The sequence below is a fragment of the Solanum stenotomum genome, chromosome 5 (assembly GCF_019186545.1).
Source record: "Solanum stenotomum isolate F172 chromosome 5, ASM1918654v1, whole genome shotgun sequence".
In the NCBI taxonomy this organism is placed as follows: domain Eukaryota; kingdom Viridiplantae; phylum Streptophyta; class Magnoliopsida; order Solanales; family Solanaceae; genus Solanum; species Solanum stenotomum.
In genome coordinates, this window is record NC_064286.1 from 60,220,379 (window position 1) to 60,241,613 (window position 21,235).

At 31.0% G+C, this 21,235-nt stretch overlaps 3 protein-coding genes across 3 annotated transcripts; all 3 read right to left on the bottom strand.

The window, feature by feature from the left end:
- Nucleotides 1-96: 96 nt before the first annotated feature.
- On the bottom strand, nucleotides 97-721 carry LOC125866080 (uncharacterized). The gene is made up of 2 exons (XM_049546372.1): nucleotides 465-721; nucleotides 97-386 (listed from the first exon to the last, which is right to left on the bottom strand). The coding sequence occupies exons 1-2, from the start codon at nucleotides 556-558 to the stop codon at nucleotides 250-252; spliced, it is 231 nt and encodes a 76-aa protein (XP_049402329.1). The 5' UTR covers nucleotides 559-721; the 3' UTR covers nucleotides 97-249.
- Nucleotides 722-3,821: 3,100 nt separating this feature from the next.
- Nucleotides 3,822-7,713, bottom strand: LOC125866074 (zinc finger AN1 and C2H2 domain-containing stress-associated protein 13-like). Its single transcript, XM_049546366.1, has 2 exons — nucleotides 7,418-7,713; nucleotides 3,822-4,761 (listed from the first exon to the last, which is right to left on the bottom strand). Exons 1-2 carry the CDS (start codon nucleotides 7,514-7,516, stop codon nucleotides 4,042-4,044), a joined length of 819 nt encoding a protein of 272 aa, XP_049402323.1. The 5' UTR covers nucleotides 7,517-7,713; the 3' UTR covers nucleotides 3,822-4,041.
- A 524-nt stretch (nucleotides 7,714-8,237) lies between these two features.
- On the bottom strand, nucleotides 8,238-14,580 carry LOC125866063 (polygalacturonase-2-like). Its single transcript, XM_049546353.1, has 9 exons — nucleotides 14,229-14,580; nucleotides 13,166-13,297; nucleotides 12,150-12,314; nucleotides 11,923-11,943; nucleotides 10,598-10,805; nucleotides 10,419-10,500; nucleotides 9,722-9,830; nucleotides 9,247-9,363; nucleotides 8,238-8,685 (listed from the first exon to the last, which is right to left on the bottom strand). Exons 1-9 carry the CDS (start codon nucleotides 14,523-14,525, stop codon nucleotides 8,425-8,427), a joined length of 1,392 nt encoding a protein of 463 aa, XP_049402310.1. The 5' UTR covers nucleotides 14,526-14,580; the 3' UTR covers nucleotides 8,238-8,424.
- Nucleotides 14,581-21,235: the final 6,655 nt, after the last annotated feature.

Here is a 21,235-nt window from a genome sequence, read left to right on the forward strand (position 1 = left end):
AACATAACAAGTTAAAGACATACGTAGCTACTTTATCCATTTGATTGCAAAGAGAGCTGAGAATCAACATAATAAGCTAAAGACATACGTAGCTACTTTATCCATTTGATCATGTATCCTTTCAAGTTTCATAGTCAATTCACTGATACAAGACATAACACCCGTAGTTGCACAAGCAGAAACAAACGTTTATTACAATCGAACTACCACACAACTACTCGAAAGGAAACTTGAGACCAAACATCTAAATCAAGACTTGACAATGTAATTTTGGCGGCTTATAGGGTTCATGACCACTGGGGGACCAGCAGTGCGAGGCCATGCCTGAAATTTTTTGTCAGTCTCTTTCCACCATTCGTTGTTTGCAACGGTATGTGGAGTGGTACCTGTATGAAACGACACGAGTGCCTGTAAGCACAACCAAATTCAAAATTCAAGTAAATTGATAAATAATTTGTACTTGCCTCCAAACACCTTCTTGTCTGCAATAATAACATCACAAACATATGCAACTGCAAATGATGCCAACACTGAACCAACAATGTACTTTGTTGCCATTCTTGAACTCCAACTGAAAAGATTACCTAAAACACAATAAGACAGTAATTTGAGTGCTTAAAGAATAGAAAAGCCTTGGGCCCTTGAAACTCCACTTCAAAAGAACAAAGAACTCATGGCATATGCAATTGATTTCAGTGCAGCAAAAGATGGTAATAAAACGCTGTCGCTGCATTTGATTTGAAGAAGTTAAAAAATCATAATATTGTAATATCAAGATGTACCTGGATGATTCTTTACCCACTATCATAAGCTCTATAATGTAGTGACACATTGATGTTACAGGTTATCGGAAGGAACAAATGAATCATTTTGAGAACTTCAGTTTGATCAGCAAGCAAACTAGCACATGATATACCATATGGACAGACAACAAAAGATAGTTATATATTAGAACAATGTTTGGTTCAAGAAAAGAGAGGTGAATGGTAGTGTGGGTGGTAAAACTGTTGATTTACTTCTCCAAAAAGGTATTCACACTTCCCGTCATGTCGTTTGGTATATCTGACAGGGAAGTAAGAGAACATTATATCCTCCTTTCCCCCTAAATTAAAGAAGGTGTTGCGTAAACCTGGTATCTTACCTAACCAAATAAGGGAAATAGCCGTTATCCCGATCCTAAACTCCTACTTTTCCAACCCGACAAACAAAGTGTAAGTCCGCACCTAATATGAGAACAAAGTATGATGATAATTCAAAACCCATGTTGCTCAGACTCTTCAAAAATGTCAACAGGTATGTGTAGGATTCTCCAAAAGTAATGTATTTTTGGAGAATCTGACAAAGGTGCAGCATCAAAAGTGAAGAGCCTGCGCAACGTAGTTCAAAACACTTGACTCGTGCACATTCACAACTTACTTGTAGTTGACCCTAGGAGAAAAAATTAACAAAAAGCACAACAACCTATATAAGAAAATAACTTCACAACAAGACCAACACATTCACATTCTTTTGCCATTTCTACTAACATGCCTTAAGAACTCCGGGAATTCATTGCTTATCATAAAGAATTCACCTAATATTATCACCTAAACAGTCATTGTTTATTAATAAAAAAGCTTATCTTTTTCCTCTTTTTTAGTTCAAAGGCCTTAGTTCAAGTCCAACAAAATCAAATAGTTACTCAATGAAGAAAAATTCTATATAGATCCATATTCCCAATATCTATCAAGCTTCTGTAAGCAAGTTCAATTTTAGAAAGGACTTCAAAAAAAAAAATAGAAGTTAAAATGAACTTTAATCATTAATCCAGCATACAACAAATGAAGATTCTTTGGAACTAATTTCAAGAAGCTTTAGCAATTTCAGACCAACATTTTACTCATCGGGGCAATAATCAATAGCACAAATCCTNCAGACAACAAAAGATAGTTATAGATTAGAACAATGTTTGGTTCAAGAAAAGAGAGTTGATTTACTTCTCCAAAAAGGTATTCACACTGCCCGTCATGTTGTTTGGTACATCTGACAGGGAAGTAAGAGAACATTATATCCTCCTTTCCTCCTAAATTAAAGAAGGTGTTGCGTAACCCTGGTATCTTACCTAACCAAATAAGGGAAATAGCTGTTATCCCGATCCTAAACTCCTACTTTTCCAACCCGACAAACTAAGTGTAAGTCAGCACCTAATATGAGAACAGAGTGTGATGATAATTCAAAACCTATGTTGCTTAGACTCTTCAAAAATGTCAACAGGTGTGTCGGACACAGTAATGTATTTTTGGAGAATCTGACAGAGGTGTAGCATCAAAAGTGAAGAGTCCGCGCAATGTAGTTCAAAACACTTAACTCTTGCACATTCACAACTTACTTGTAATTGACCCTTGGAGAAAAAAATTAACCAAAAACACAAAAACCTATTAAGAAAATAACTTCACAACAAGACCAACACATTCACAACTTACTTGTAATTGACCCTTGGAGAAAAAATTAACCAAAAACACAAAAACCTATTAAGAAAATAACTTCACAACAAGACCAACACATTCACATTCTTTTGCCATTTCTACTAACATGCCTTAAGAACTCCGGGAATTCATTGCTTATCATAAAGAATTCACCTAATATTATCACCTAAACAGTCATTGTTTATTAATAAAAAAGCTTATCTTTTTCCTCTTTTTTAGTTCAAAGGCCTTAGTTCAAGTCCAACAAAATCAAATAGTTACTCAATGAAGAAAAATTCTATATAGATCCATATTCCCAATATCTATCAAGCTTCTGTAAGCAAGTTCAATTTTAGAAAGGACTTCAAAAAAAAAAATAGAAGTTAAAATGAACTTTAATCATTAATCCAGCATACAACAAATGAAGATTCTTTGGAACTAATTTCAAGAAGCTTTAGCAATTTCAGACCAACATTTTACTCATCGGGGCAATAATCAATAGCACAAATCCTCTAAATAATAATAAAAAAAATAGTAAATTTACTTACAGAAATTAAAGAGGAACTAGGAGCTTACAACGATGAGCTTGAGGTGGGAGAATTGATAATGAGTGCTCTTTGCTCAAATGTTCTAGAAATGAGAAGTGGATAGTGCTAAATACGACGCCGTTTGACTCTTGTCACCTTTTTTTTTTTTACAAAAATACATCTAATTTTTTTGGATATGTTATTCTAATTATTTCACAATTTTAAAATCACATACTCACGTTTTTCTGAATATTTTATCGAAAATAACTTGTTCTATCTTCACAAGTTGGATATGTTGTTATTGTCAGTGTAGTAAGTATCCCATGTTTTTCAACGGAAAAGTCTAAATCATTTAACATCCTAATAAAATGAATATATTATTCAAGCTTATATTTGTTTAGAATTTTATAGTAGAGAAGATGTAAGCATTTGATTTTAAAAGAAAAGTATGCATCTACAATTAAATCATATTATAAAGATCACTAGTTTTAGACTATCGAGACACCCCCTCTGCCCGCATCCGTGAAACTTGCTTTCCTTTTTTGCTTTAAAGGTGTTTATGGCTTGTTTGGTGGGAGGGATAAGGAATAACTAATCTCAAAATTAATTTTAGGATGAGTTTATACCATGTTTAGTTGTGATAAAATCATGAGATAACTTATTCCTGATTAATTATCTCGACATTGTATTGTTATTTTTATTCCACAACGAGTGTGAAATAACAATCTCAAAATAACTAATCCCGAGTTAATTAATTTTGAAATAACTTATTCCCAACAAAATGAGCTCTAGTGTAATTTATCCCAAGTATGAATAGAGATTACGAGCTATTTCTTTTCAAGTGAACAATGACATAGTACTCATAGATTCCTAAACACAACATTTCGAACCCCATGAACACAAGAATTTCTTTTCTAAGAGTCAGACCACGCCTTATAATGAAAGGAGAAGAAAGGCCAAATCAACCCCCACCCCACCACCAAAAGAACAATGCAACAGTGAAATTCTCAAATGCGCTGATAAAAAAATAACAAGAAGGCTGCAATTTCCCTTCTTTACATTGACCTCCCTTATGCCTTTGAAGTTCCTTTATGTTCCCTTTCAACATGTTCTACTAGGGACACTGGATCGCGAAAACCTTTACTACATCTGGGGCAGACATCGACTGTCAAGTTCATGACACCGTTCTTTTCATGGACTTTTTGTACGTGGCTCACGAGAGCTGTGACTGAAGAAAATCTTAGAGTGCATTGCGGGCATTGCTCAACTTGCCCGTTAGCACTCCCACTATGGTTTGTGGCATTGCTGCTTTGGCCCCTTCCGCTGCCTAATTTTGCCATTCCAGCTTCAGCTGCCTTGAAGAATGATGAGGCCCAACTAGAGGATGATGTGGCTGGAGATTTCTTGGGCTCGTCATTTCTACTGCCAGTTCGAAAGTTCATAAACGAGAATGCTGCTTCTGGTTTCTTACGTCCAGGACATTTGTGATCAGGTCCAAACCGATGCTTCAAACAATGATCTACAGTACACTCCCGACATTTGATTGTGTTTGAGAAAGTCAAGAACTCTCTGCAGCCAGGTACGGGACATTTTCTTTTCTTTGTGGCTTTATCGTAGTTTGATGGATCACATTCCGTGTTTACATGTGATTCCCAAGTTATATTCGGGTCTTCATCAGGAATAAGGTGTACTCCTTTTGCACAGAGTGGGCAAACAACCACAGTAACATCATTCTTGTTCGCTGTCGGACAGTGGTGTCTATTATAGCTCCGATGCTCTAGACAATACACCTGCCAAGTTTCATAACCCACATTAAGCCCCTTTTAGATCCACAAGAGGGGTTTGGGGAGGGAAGAGTGTACACTGACCTAACCCCTCCCTCTTAGATCGTAGAGATAGAGAGGTTGTTTCCGATAGACCCTCGACTTAAAAGAATAGTAACAACAACGAAATATTGTGAAATGGAAAACAGTACACAACAAAGATTGGCACACTTTTGCAATGTCAAAATGCCATTATAAGGAAAATGAAGTCCATTTTAAGCATGATCAACTTGCAAATAGTTTCAGATCAACTTTAACGGAGAAGTTACATTTTAATAAATAACACAGAAAGAGTCACAGAGGGAAAAGGGCTCAAATTTTCTACGAAGGTGCTATACAGCAAATGCAAAGATGAGAATATAGCACAGAATAAACTTGTCATAGCGCATTCAAAATGATAAAGATACAGTGGAGTTCTACCACTGCAACACATTGTAATCAGAATGCCATTTATTTTTCACATCTTTAGCAGACAGCAAACTTACTCACTGAAAAAGCTATGAATAATTCAAAGGAACCTCTGTCAGATATAAAAAACCAGATCATTATAAATAATAAAAACAAAAAACAAGGACATCCTACTCTCAAGCATCCCAGCTAAAATAGATCAACAATGCAAATGATGTACATCAGCTTCTTAAGTATAGCAGATTTATCGCTACTTCTTCGATGCTAGAGCCGAAGTAAGGAAAAGTTATGACACTCAATATCACTTTCTCCCACTCGCTGGATTTTTTAAATACATCATCGAGATCAATTTTTTATGTCCGCAAACCCCACAAAGAAAAAGAAACACACCAGATCAGAAATAAGAAAAACCTTCAAATGCAGCTTGACCAAAAAGATCTCAACTTTGATTAATGGATCAACTATGTTCTAATACCAAATAGCTGGAATCAGTTATATGAATCCTCTAAATCCCTTCCACACTATTCACCCCTTCCCTTCTCAATAATCAATAATTTGTCTTTTTAAGACAAATTATAGATTCTTAAATCTCACATTATTGCAGGTTCAAGCCCCACACCATGCAAAACGAAGCCTGGTGTTTAAGTGGAGAAGGGTAGAGGGTCGAACCCATTATCCACCGAGTTTAGAAGGCTGTGATTGGTCCAAAGGGCGGATCACAGACGGATTTCTCAGTTATAAAAAAAAAACTCACATTATCCCCCTAAAGTGACTAACAAATCTACAGCCAAACTAGAAAGTCCAGCAAACACTAAATGCACCTAACGTGAGTGCAACAAATTTACAACAACAACTAAACCTTAATCCCAACTAACAGGTACCGCCTATACCGAAAAAGATTTCAACTTAGAACACTCAGGGTCATTTTTCCCACTTAAGTGAATTCCCATAAACATCATCAAGATCAATATTTTATGCTCGCAAAACCCACAAAGAAAAAGGAACCTACCAAACCAGATTCAAGAAAAATCTTTAAACATAGCTTCCAACCAAAAAGATCTCACCTTCGATTAATATATCAACTATGCTTCAATACCTGGCATCAGCAATATGAATCTTCTAAATATATTCCACACTAGTCATCCCTTTCCATTTAAATACTCAATATGTTGTCTTTAAGCTCATACTAATACCCATTATCACTTACAAATCTATAGCCAAACTAGAAAAACTCCAACAAACACTAAAAACACCTAAGGGAAGTTCAACAATAACAACTAAACCTCAATTTCAACTAATTGGTCTCACCAAAATATAAAAGATTTCAACTTTAATCAAAATAAGTACCAAATAACAAACAAGGCTTAAACACAAGGGATTTGGCCTTCTGGGTCGAGCTCATCACATGGGGAACGCCTAGTGCGATTTATCTCTCATGTCTAGTTTGCGAGCTATTGCACAAGACAATACTCAATAGTTTGTCTTAAATCTCATATTAATCCCTATAGTCACTTACAAATCTAAAGTCAAACTAGAAAGACTCTAACAAACACTAAATACACCTAAGGCAAGTTCAACAAACACAACTAAACCTCAATTTCAACTAATTAGTCTCACCTAAACATACAAGATTTCAACTTTAATCAAATAAGTACCAAATAACAAACTAGGCTTAATACACAAGGGGGTTAGCCTTCTGGGTCAAGCTCACCACATGGGGCTTGCCGAGTGGGTTTACCTCTACTGTGTGATTTACGAGCTATTGCACAGGAATGGGATGGTTGCAGGTTCCCTTGTCATAAAAAAAAACATGCAAAATTGCCACTACTCATCCCTTTCCATTTCAAAACTCAATAATTTGTCTCAAATCTCATACTAATGCCCATTGTCACTTACAAATCTATAGTCAAACTACAAAGACTCCAACAAACACTAAATACACCTAAGGTAAGTTTAACAATAACAACTAAACCTCAATTTCAACTAATTAGTCTCACCTAAACATACAAGATTTCAACTTTAATCAAATAAGTACCAAATAACAAACAAGGGTTAAAACACAAGGGGGTTACCCTTCCGGGTTGAGCTCGTCACATGACGCTTGCCTAGTATGGTTTACATCTCCGGAGTGATTTGCGGGCTATTGCACAGGAACAAGGTTGCTTAATAACACAAAATTGACCATAGTGAATGTAAAAATGAAATCAGGAGGAACCTGGTGACAACAATAGCAGGTAAAAGGCAAGAAATCAATCTGCCGGCAGTCATCTACAAAGCAATGTTTTCCAAGATTTGGAAATTCTGGCGTCCCCATTGAAATTATCAATCAACTTCTTCAAGCACAAAAAATAAGAAAAGTAAAAAAATAATAATCAAGAATCTGAAAATGTTTAATCGATAAATTATACTGATATATCTAATTGATTCCCTTGATACTTTTAGAGAATTGGTAAAATGGATATTGAATTTGCCGTCAGAAATTTCTGGGAAAGAGACAACACAACAGCAGAACTGAGAATTAAGCAAAAGTTCAATGTTGGGGTTTATCGAAAGTCGTAATTTTAGGTAGGGACTCAATTGTAATTTTTTAATTCTTGTTGGGTCCATTTTAATTTTAAAAATTACGGAATATTTGGCTTATTAAATTTAACTAATTTCGCTTGAGAGAAGATATTAAGGTTAAAACGTACTTAATATGTGCTTTGATTGGAGCTAGTGAGCATGCGTTTATCCATGAAAGATTATAAATATGTTTAGACGATGAATTCTCATATCGATCCCAAACAATTATGAGTAATAATATTGGTACTCACATTGAATTTTAAGTAATTTTATTAGTGTTTTCGCTAGTTTTAGTCAAAATCAAAACAAAACAAAAACCTTATATATAGGCACAAAGTGATACACGTACAATATTTTATCCCTATTATCAATGATGAAAGATATATTATGTATTGACAAATATAGTCGTTGCACAAAAAAATAGTTATTAAATAATGACATTATAATTCAATAAGAAATACCAAAGGGATATATTACATCATATAAACAGCCATATATTATTTTTGTATATAAAAAGAGTACAATTGTAAATCTTGACTAGAAAATAGAAATACATAGTAGTCTTATTAAAACTTCAATCCATATATATTAATAATATTTAATAGGTATTCTTTTATTGTGCTATATCATATCTGCTATATTGAAAATCTATAGTATAGATTAATAATTATACAAAAGAGCTTCATCCTCTGAACTTTCTACTGAAGGGCACTTTGGTGAGACATGTTCAATATTGTTAAAATGGACATTTTTGCACGTAGCCTCTGAAGGTTTTCCATTTTCCCCTACTAAATTTATATTCTTCATTATAATTCCTTCACATGGAAAATTTTTGCTGCAATCAAATTTGATGGCCACCTTTGTTGCACTTGTGCCCTTGATATTCTCATACACCACATTTTTCACTTGAACTGCTGAATACTGGAACAAACAAAAGAGATTAAATAATAGTCAGAAATCGAGTTGGAAATTTTTTCAACTTCATGATTTCTACGATTTACACAAATGTTTTTTTTAAGGTTATAATCTATTTATATGTGATTCGTTTTGAAGTGACTTCATCTATATGTTTAACACATGCATGTACTACTCGTTGTGTAGTCAAACTTCATGTCAATCGTGATTGGTTTGAATCAATATTTCAGATATCATTAGATTTGAATTTAATGTTTTGTGCATATGTTTCTCAATCTTACAAACAAAATATTAAATGATGTCTAACATTTGAATGACTTACAAAATTTTAGATCATGATCTAACATTTTTTCATATGATTTTCAGTTTTCTTAAAGAGGATTTTTGGACCATAGTCTAAAAGATCTATAAGTTAGAAGAAAAATAAAAAGAATAAATGAATACTATCATTTACTAAAAATCTATTCAAAAAGTTACAACTAGTGAAAAAAATCTCAAATTTTTAATGATGTAAGGTAATTTAAGAAGTTATAAAATATAATTAATTGTTCCTTAATCAACAATTACCTGTTGTTTACATGGTTCAACTTGATCACAATAGTTTTGGTCTATAATTATGGGATTCTCAACGTCTTGCATTTCCACATTCTGAAATTTGATGTTGCTAGCTTCTCCAGATCCTCCCTACATAATTAAACCACATTATATTAATTAATATAATGCTTAATTACATGTTAATTAAATCTCTAAATAATAAGTTCTCACCCCCTCTTTATTAAAAGTTTGGTTTAACCATGACCCCAAAACGGTAACGACGAGTATATGGATAAACCAAATTTCTAACGAAAGAAAAATATTTTTACATAGTACAAGTGCAATAATCTGAACTATTTTCCTATATAACATAGAAAGTTAGTCTAATGCATACTTTTATCCGAATGTGGAATTTTTAGCATGAATTTGAATTTAGTTAGACTTTAATATTGATATCCGGAAATCATTTTGAAAAAAAAAGGGTTGGCGGGGCGGGGGGGGAATATACCTGCCAAGTCTTGATCCTAACTCCATTTTCGCTACCAATAAATTTGGCTCCATTTACAGTAACATGAGACACATGAGCTTCTGAATTTTTAGATCCTAAGCTTCCAATACTAATCCATGAAAAAAAATAAAAAATGAGGGTTAATATACACAAAAAGATTTTAGGTACCAAAATCATATTTCATCAATAATTATTTCATGTTTTATTAGATTATAATTTATAAAGCACTATTAATTAGTTAATTTAATATGAAAAAGTGAATAGTATTTTAATAAGTTAATAGCATTTTCGATCCCTCAGTTATTAGTTCTTCTAATTTTAGTCCATATGATATCTGATAAACACTTAATCTTTGATTATTTGAAATGTACACTTTGAACGATCCCTTTTCTTGTGAATAATCAAATTCACAAAATTATTAATCATTTCGTCTTTCGATTAACTATATGTGTTATGTTAAAGCATGTATTGTTACGTTGCTCCAAACTTGAGGATAATATACTACTAAAAGAAAGTTCAAATATAACACATCTGAGCACACATCTCAATTATTGAAAGTTAAATGTGCTTAAGTCATAAATCATAAAGACAAAAACAAAAATTTACCAATAAATTAATTAAGGGATTTAAAGTAATTATTATATTATAGTACCTTTTAAGAAATAGAGAAAATGGAAACAAATAAAAATTTAAATACCTTATACCATGACCTGGACCACAAGTAATATTTGTGGCATGCACCTTTTGGGATCCACTAACAATTGAAATACAATCATCACCTATCCAACAAATTAAAATTTAATTAATTAGTTCATAAAATAAAAATACTCCTTTTTTTCTAATTAAATTGGATAAATAAAAATTAAATAAATAAACCTGTTCCAATAGTAGTATCAGATATTTGAATATTTTGACTATTTGTTACATGGACTCCATCAGTATTTGGGCTCTTTTTTGAAGCAGTGATCATCAAGTTTGAAGCTACAACATTAGTGCATGACTCAAATTCTATATGCATTTGTTGTGCATCTTTACTCTTTAGATTCTTCACTTTCAAATTATTGCAATTGTTGAAGGTTAAGGCCTGAAAATTAAACAATATTAGTTTTAATATGTAACTAGAAAGTTAATAATCATTCATCCATTCTACATCAAACGTCTCGAGAGTCAGAGGCGGCAGAGATAGAGTTTCAGTATATAGATTTGGCAGAATCTAATAGCTTTGATCAAAACTGTTAGAAAAATAAGAAAATATAATCAAAGAAGGTAGGCTTTGAGGTGTGAACAAATCGATTTAATGTAAAGATATGACACTTGCGCCTAACTCAACCCCAAAAGCTAGCTTATGAGGGGAGGATTGCCCAAATCCATATAAGGAGATCACCAGTTCATTCCCCACCAATGTGGGACTTTTACCCACTCTAACACCCCTTCATGCCCAGGCCCAACTGACACGTGGACCGAGAGCCCAAACGGGGATGTACTTGGCTCTGATACCATGTAAAGATATGACACCTGAGCCTAACTCAACCCCAAAAGCTAGCCATGAAGGGAGGATTGCCCAAGTCCATATAAGGAGACCATCAATCCATTCCCCAACCAATGTGGGTCTTTTATCCACTCAAACATATTACGTATATAGTAATTCTCTTCGGGATACAACAAAACGCAAATTTCATTTCACCTTTGGTTGTTGGACAATCACATTATATATAGTGCAGACTATGTAATCATTTTTATTTGTATTATATTAAGAGATCCATTGAAATAAACAATATATCAACATTTGAGTAAGTTGATTTATGGGAAAATGGTTCGAATATATCTAAATTTTGATTGAAATTGTTGTAACAATCCCAAATTTTGGACAGACCATAAATATTGCATCATTATAAACAGTAACTTGTCCAACTGGACACTTATATATCTTTAAAATACACTATTAAATAATGCATGAGGGTAATAGGTCCTACCCAAATTTGGGATTGTTACAACAATTTCGATCAAAGTTCGAATATATTTCAAACCTTTTAAATTCACCTTCACTCGGATTCAAATCGTGAAACCGAATAACTCATTGTAGAGGACGTTTCTTCCTTTAATGAGCTTTATACCGTACATATTTAAATTAATCAGACCAAAAACAAATACCGAACACATATACATACAACATATTTCCAAAATCAAATGAATTAACGTACCGTTGGTGCATCCTTGCATGGCTGCATGAAGAAAAAAAAGGGTAACAATGATCAGGCAAGGATGCTCTAAGAATTAGTTTACATAAAATTAATATTGTTCGAATTCTCTAAAAATGTGATGCATTCGTGACACATCCTTCAAATATACATTATTTTTTATTTTTGGAAGAAGTTTAAAGAATCCGAGTGACACAGCGTAAAACTTATAAGCAAGGTTATAAAATTACCAGTGATTTATTAATTTTGCAAGAATATGGCCACCATACATTTCCATTGCCATTGATAGTTCCTCCTCCTCCAACAACTAAATTTTGAACACTATCAAAAAGAATCCAATGCCTTCTATCTGTGTAGTCTGAAATTTTATCACACGCTTCTAAGGATCCAAAAATCTGCATAATAGTTTGAAAAATATAAGAAGGGAAATTAAAGAAACAATGAATAATCTAAAATTATGTAGTACTAAAGCTTCTAAATTATCATTTATCACTATTATTACTACTGTTTTTTCTTTTACTTTGATTATTTTTTATTTTTTTTTTAATGTCGACATGTTCTTTCTTCATATTTTCATCATAACATTTCTTTCAAGCTTATTTAGAAAAATATTTTTTCTTGAGCCAAGAGTCTAGAAACAACCTCTCGATCTACCCCACAAAAGTCTTTGTAGGGATAATGTCTGCTTAGTGCTTACACCCACTCTACTTAGATTCTATTTGTGAGACTTTCCTGAATATGTTGTACGTAGTTGTTGTTTTTCTTTACTATAGAGTGCCGTTTTCTTTTTCCTATAATTAAGTAATACCTCGGTTTGGATTTATTTGTCAATACTTTGTTTACTTCGTTTTAAAAATAAATATTTTTTTCATTCTTTCTTTTTGACAATTCTTTAGTTTAAATATATCCACGTGACATATTTAATATCATAATTAGTATGTCTGTTCTACACATCTTTACTTTACAAATAAATAAGTAAATAAAATTAGCTTCGTCACTAGCTAATTAATCGCTAAGTTGCTCATATATACCTAACATAAATCTATGATAATTCCTCACTAATTCACCAAATTAGCGACGAAATTCGTTGTTTAGCTACAAAATTTATCCATCACCTTTCAGTTTTTTAGTAGCTAAGTGTTAGTAAGATTCAAAAGTCTTCTTTGATAACTTTCTTAAATTTCATATCAAGTCAAAATTAGACAAATAAATTATTAACGGGGAGGGAAGTAATCAATATGCTAACCTGCACTGAAATAGAAGATTTGCATGGACCTGAAAAAGTGATTTGTTTGAGAAGATAATTCTTGTTTTGAGGAACCACAAATTGAACAGGTGTTTTAGATGAACATGCTTCTTTCCATGCTTTCTCAAATGCCTGAAAGATCATTGGACACGATAAGAAACACTACCAAATGTAGTGGCAAATTCTTACGAGAAACTCTCGATTATGTGTTCGGTACGATAAAAGTCATTTTTTTGAAAAAATAATACTCCCTTCGTTTCACAAAGAATGACCTCCTTTCCTTTTTAGTCAGTTTCAAAAAAATGACCTCTTTCCTTTTTTGGTAACATTTTACTTTTTGCTTTCCACGTGGCATGTTTAAGACCACAAGATTAAAGGCAATTTGGTACATTTGACATAACTTTAATTTAGGACCACAAGATTCAAAAGTCTTCTTTAATTTCTTAAACTTCGTGCCAAGTCAAACCAGACCAATCTTTTTGAAACGGAGGAAGTAATATTTTTTTGGTAATTATTTTTTATGAAAATATTTTTCTGGAAAATATTTCTTCGATATTTCAATATTGGTAGATTGAAGATATTTTTTTAAAAAAATATACATGTAAGAACTATGCATGTGTGAGCTTGTTCATATGGCTGGTCTCAAAGTTTCAATAAAAGTTGACAGTTGTCGAGGATCCCATAAAGATAAAGTTAAAGATTGAGTACATCTTATTAGATTACATTAAATTTGTTATTTTGGTTGAAAAGTATACATATAAGAAATTAATGGTAATATTAGCAAAATTAGAGAGATTTGATGAAATTACTTTTCGAGCACTAAACATCAATAATAGTGTCTTGTTCTTAATTATAGCAAGTACTATGACGTTATTTAAAAGTAAAAAAAATATAGTTCCATGGAAAATGACTTTCCTCACTTGCGAGAAAACTCATTTTCTACATTTTGATAACTAAAGAAAATAAGTTTCTACATTATAAAATATAACTTTTCGTCGTTTAACCTTAATATTCTCTATCATTTTCATCCCCATCATATATATTCCAATATTTAAATACTTACCTTATTATCATATGTTTTTCCATCACCCTTAGCTCCGAAGCTACATACATCAATCACTTTAATCCCATTTTTATCAACCTTCTCAATATTATTGAAATCATGAATATTATTTTTGCTGTCAATATTTGTGCTCAAATAAGAAAGATAAGCTTGAAAATCATGAGCAAATTCTTGTTCAAGAATATTATTATTAACTTGTTTGAATAAATCATCATCAATAAAATTGCTTCTACAAGTTGAAATTGATAAAACAAAAATAATAATGAGAAGGAGAATATTATTCCGTTGGATAACCATGATATATTATTATATGGTATGGTTTTAAAATTTGTCTATTGAAAAAGATTTTTGTGACAAAAAATGTTATGGGGAGAAGTATGGATTTTATTTTTATTTTTTTATGATAAGAGGTATGGAGGTGATATAATAAAATGATATGGGAAGGATTTGTCTATTTATAGATTTTTTTAGGGGGTTTGAATTGATCAATATGGTTATATTGGGTATTATTTTAGTTTCGATGAGAGAGATTTAGACGAAAGAGTCTCATCGACAATTTGTCGACTTGTATTCTCCCCCGTCTCAAATTATTTATTGTATTTTTATACATATTTTAAAATATATATATATATATTAATTCGGATGATTCGAAAAAATTATTTTACCACTTTTTATCGCTTGAGATATAATCTTTCTTTGTTAAATATCTGTTTTATTTATATGTTTTTAGTTTCCAAAGATAATATGAAAAAAATTAATTACTTTTGTTTTGAATTTATAAAATAACAAATAATTTAAGATAATTACTTTTAGAAATTACAATAAATAATTTAAGACAGAAATAATAGATTATATTCAATGAACTAACACTATAAATTAAAGAAATTCTATATTATCAAGTTAAGTTGATTTATATAGCGCATAGGTAACCTTTCAAATTATGGTTTCTTAAGGTGCTTTACTATTGTTATAATTAATTACTTTGACATCAAATTAATTAATTTACGTTTTGAAGAAGCTTTAATTTGATAATATTAGTTCACTGTAATTCAATTGAATCAAGAAGCAATCCCTCAAGATAAACTTCAAATATTAAACGTTTGATATTCTTGGCAATCAAATTATATAGTATATAATAAGAGTAACAAAAGTTGTTTTAATTTTTTAAAAAGTAATTCTCTCTAATAAAAATACTTTATTTTTTTTAAAAAAAAATACACTTAAAAGCTTGACTAAATATTAATTATTGCTCAAAAATATTTCATAAATTAACTGATCAAATACAAATTATTTCTCATCAAAAATATTTTTCAAAACTAGATGATTTTAGAAGATTGATCAAACAGGCTAGCTAAAGAGAAATAACATTTCATTTAGTCTGAGTTAAAATTTTAAGAAAAATAACAATACAATATTCTTAATCCAATTTGGTAACAACTTTCGTTGGTTAAAAAGTTGATAGCAAAGTTCGATCTCATATTGATACACACAATTTCTATATTATAAAAAAAGTTTTATATTATGATTCTCATCACCAAACTTATCTTTAAAAATTAAATAAATTTTAAACATGAGTAAATTCATTTTCTATTGTTTTCGTCTTCCGTTCCGTTGCATGTCATGAAGACTTATAATGCCGCGAATAAATATTACAAAGTACGTAGTACAATGAATGAGACTATCCTTTCTTAATTAGATATTTCGGTTCTGAGCTCTAGGTACGAAAAATCATTGGTAGTGTATGTTTTCTTTTGAATGAGAAGTGCAAATCTAAATTAGTCGGGGTTCAATATGAATATGAAACCACAATTGAAAACCAAAAAGAAATGCGTGAATAACTTGAATTTGTTTATTTGTATACAACAAGAACTTCCCTTGAAGTAGGTTTAATTTTATTTGTTTGTTTGTGTTTTTTTGGCACTTCTTTTAAGCATTTATTTATCTTTAAAATAGGAATTACCTTTATAGCACTTTACGTGTTTTGTTACCTTTATAGAAGATTACATGTTTAGTTACATTTAATTGATTAATCTTCTCTAAATGGAAAAATAATCTCTAATTTAATTTCTCCTCATATGTGTATGGTTTATTACAAGGAAGAAAAAATGAGATGAATCTACCGACGGGCTTTCGGGTGACAAAAGGGTTGTTTAGTCGTTAGTTAGAAGTGAATTATTTACGTATTAAAATTATGAAAAAATTTCAGAAATAGTAAAGATAATAGATTCAATAAGGCTCTATAGTTATGTTTTCGATAATTATGCTCTATACCTATAGTCACATAGGCGTGTCAAGGATTTTGAGATGATGGGTGCACACTATTATTAAAAGGTGGATCTAATCGGTTTGACATTTAGGTTCCTATAATTGATCAAACAATTATAGGTCCAAAATTAAAATGCTTAATTAATTAAAACGTCAAAAATACTATCAATAACCACTTAGAGAGGGGTGTTACCCACTTTTAGATAGAAAAATAAATAAAATAAAATAAACCTAGGTGCACCCAATCATCATCACATTATATGATATTTCGAGTGTGGGTTCACACATCTATATTTAACAAAAAAATTTAGACAAAAATAACATTACTATACTTGATTACGGGAGGGAAACATGGACTCACGTGAACCCGGTGACCCCCTCCTGCATACCTCTGCCTATAGTTTCATTTGCTATGGAGACTGCAGTTTGTATATTTCGCTTGCATGTTTGTATATTTTCGCTTGTAAATATACAAATATGGTAAGTATACATGAACATGGTAAATATAATATATACATTTAGAATTTTTTTAGAACTTTGTTTGTATATTTCGTTTGCCAATATACAAATAGGTTAATTTATTATAATTTTTTCATAAATCGTAAATAAATATCTAGTGTAAGCATATACAAATTATGAATTTATACAATCAGGAACCGAATTATACAAATTCTGAATTTATACTATTAGAAAACCGAATAGAAAAATTTCGTGAAACAATAGCCATGAATTAAAAACAATCTAAAACTATAACTATATTACATGATATACTCTAGTTGCCATTTCACGTATTTTTTTCTAAAAAAGAACATAATTAACTAATGTCGTATTTGATAGTGTATTTTAACTGACGTTTGCATATTAGTTTACAATCCCCATAATTAATAAATAGTTACGAGAGAATTTATGTACATTATTTTACATAAAAAGATAGAATAGCCGATATTGTTGGGTTTTGAGATTTTTTCTCGTCCTATGTGGATAAATAAAAGATCAATTTAGACCAGTCCACTTTTGTCCATAAACTCAATACTATGGTGTATATGTAAGACTTCTTTTATGTCTTATTTTCAGATTATTAACAAGACATTTATCAACAGTCATGTAGAGAGAAAAGTGAGAGAGTGCATATTTTCGCACAAGCCCTACCAACCAATTTTAAATCTCGATTCTCGCTTCGTTCCTTGTCTGATTGAGCTGATTTTTAGACAACTTATTTCTTTCAACCTAATCTATGATTAGGAACTGACAAAAGTGAATTTGGACTATCGTAGCTCTAGATTTCTGCTGATGAACAGTAGTTGCGTGTTTCGGTGATTTTACTCCTTTTATTTCTCTAATTTTTGGTGTTATCTTGTAGTTGTTGTTGCTCATTGTTTGACACTTCTTTGGTGGTCATTTTGGAGAACACATTTTTTACTCTTGTTGATTTTAATGGAGCTTTGACCTTATGATTTTTTACCCTTCACCCCGAAGAGGTTTTCCATTCTAATCTTGGTGTCTCGTGTATTGATTTGGTTTTACCTTGCTATAATATTTGTTTTGGTTGATTTGTTTGCTACCCAAGACAATATTAGTTCTTTCATTATGTCTTCTCTTGGTTCAAATAGAAGGAAAAACCTTAGATTGAGTTTTCTTCCGCCACCTTTGTTTGTGCTTGCCTTTCCCGACAGATAAATGAATAATTAAATTTCGCATAACCAATTCCTATATTGCTTATAATACTGTGGATATTTGGTGAAGAGAGATCATATTTAAGACATAAACACTTTAACAAATTAAAAGAGATATTTAGTGGCAATAAATATTTCTTTTAACGACATTATTTATTGTTACAAAAACTTCTAGCGATAATATAATTGAGTTAACGTCATTGCATTCAGAATCGATAAAGCCTAGAATGGTATTTATACAGAGTACTAATTATAAATATTTATATTATATTATTGATATTAAATATAATATAGCTACAATTATAATATTATTCTCACAAATTAATCAAGATAAAATATTTAAGAACTTTCAAATTAATAATTTATTTAGAAACGTGTAAATAAAAAACACAAGAAGTATTTTACTGTGTTATCTCTATCTTGATGACATTGGACACTACCGCAAATCATAGCCACTAGAATAATTAGTATTAAGAAAAAAACAATTAATTATTAAGAAATGATAATTACTTAATTAATGATGATAATGAAGAACTTCCTTATGTCCAACATAATTTCATTTAACTTATAATTACATATAATGTTCCTATATGTTTGTTTTCTTTAGCAAAACATGTGAGACGTAGTTAATTTCATTTTGTAGATGAGATAAAAAGAAATTATGGGAACAAGCAAAGATTGGAATAACTAATATAACATCTTTTATTGTGACATTTTCAAGTTAGTTAAGTGAAGGTAATAACTTCTCCAAGCTAGCTTAAAGTTAAATAACATAGGTCACACATCATAGCTAGAGTACAAGTTATATGTTTGATCGAATCGAGTAATTTTAGTTCAATTTTTATAATTGTCTTAAAAAATTATTGAACATATGTATAAATTATGAAATTAAAATTCAATAACTTAATAAAAATAATAGAATTGTGAATCAATAAACTTCAAATGTTGGATATCTACGAAGACTCAATTTCTACCCGGGAGGAGACTAGATTATAAGAGATAGGATGCTATAAATTTGTTCAGAATAGAATTGGGACTGTTTGTCCGGTTCTTTTTATAAACCGTAATGTCTACTTTGGTAATAAATAAAATTTTTATTTATCAAAAAAAAAAAAACTTTAAATTTTGGACCAAAACGCGAAGCCAACCTTAATTTTATGAGTTCGAATGAGCAAAATACTTTTGTTTGTTCGGTTTATTGTTATTAATAAATTATGTACAAGGAGTCAACCAAAAACGTATTTGTTAGGCCAAATATTAAATTCGAGGAATGGAACAAAACATTAGTGTTAAATTTAAGAACCAAGTTCATATATCAATCGTCACCTGTGTCCATTTTGGACAAAATTACTATTTATTAAAAGTTCGGTTCTTCATTATTATGTGAAACATAATGTTATTTTATCATATTCTGTTAATCTGTTAAGACAATAAATATCTTACCTAATTTTAGCTTTAAAGTCGGTTAAAGAGGTAAAAATTGTCCAAAAGCATATATATAAAGGGGTCTAATTTCCTTATGCCGATAGATTCTTTTATATGGTCTTGGACATTCCTCATCTTGGGGTAGTTTTTCAAGTCGAGTTAAGTCTAAGATCAATTTTCTTAATGTGATATCAATGTTTGGTTCGAATAAATTCATAGTTACTCAATATTGAGTCTCTATCTTATATTGTTCATGCTTCAGATGTTCAATCCTGAGCGTGCAAAAAGTGTTTGGAAGGGTATTATCAATCACTTTATATGGTCTTGATTAATTCTTTATCTCTTGAACTACTAATTAAAATTTGAGTTGAATCAAAATTCATTTTCTTAACAATATCCTTATTTCATTTTGTTAAAATTTCAAATCTTCGAATATGAAGTTAGATTTTGACACAACAAAATTACTCCAATAAAGTTTGAATCCGACCTTTGTACAATTTGGCTGGAAAATAATTTTAGCCCATTGGGTTTGGGGAATTCTAATGTAGCTTTGAAGCCCAAGTTATGTAAATATGTAAATTGATGTAAGTTTTTATATATGATATTAATAATTAATGTATCTTAATATGTAATAGTAAATCTATTATATCCTTATAAAATTATCAACAAATGTAATAAACCAACTTATAGATAACTTGCTATGACAATTATGGATAATTGGATATCTAAAGATCAAAAAAGGGCTTGTCTATGTTTTACGACTCAAATCTCCTTAATCTCAGTTGAAGAATAAAGCTAGTTCATATAAACTCAATATATTAAACGTAACATATAAATTTATACATAAAATTTAATTATACTTGTTATATGTGTAGATACAAATTCATAACTTTAAATATATAATGAAATCATCTCTCGGACATGTTGATGAGCTTTTGAATAATTCGATACGAGCAAACTCTGAAACATCATACCGTCTATAATGATTCATCCCTAGTGCCTTTGAACTAACGGAAAAGCCTTTCTTCAACTCCCTATAAGGTTCGAATTGCCAACCAACTCTTTTAACTACGAGTCATTCAAGCCTAAATATTTCAAATGTCGTATTCTAAAATCTTGGACACTTTTGTGAGCGTCTGTTAAGATCTTATTGTTGGGTTTAGCAAGGTGTGAATGGGAAATAAAAAAGAGAAAATGGAAAGTGGAAGAACCAATGAAAAAGGGGGAACCAATTTTGGAGGGAAAATGAAAAGTCATCATTGCAAAAGTGCAAATGAAAGGTCATTTTTACCATATCGGTAGAAGAAAGGAAATTGTTGTCCTTATATTAGGAAACACATCCTTTAGTTCTTAATGGGTTAAGAAGAAGGTACCCCCTCGCGCCGTCGTCGTCGCTCGACCTCGGCTTCGGATGTGATTGATTGATAATATTTTTGGACAAAATTTATTTAATCAATCTTGTTAAATCATTTCTTTTCTCTTATAAATTAATTCAGAATGTTAATTAAATAACAGAATTAATTTGGCGCAACTGAATTTATTTGAAATTCACGTGTAACGGTAATCCTTCCAAAAAGTCGTTACTTTTCCCAAACGGTATTCCTTCCGAAAAGTCGTTACTTTTCCCAAAGGACACAATGTTTT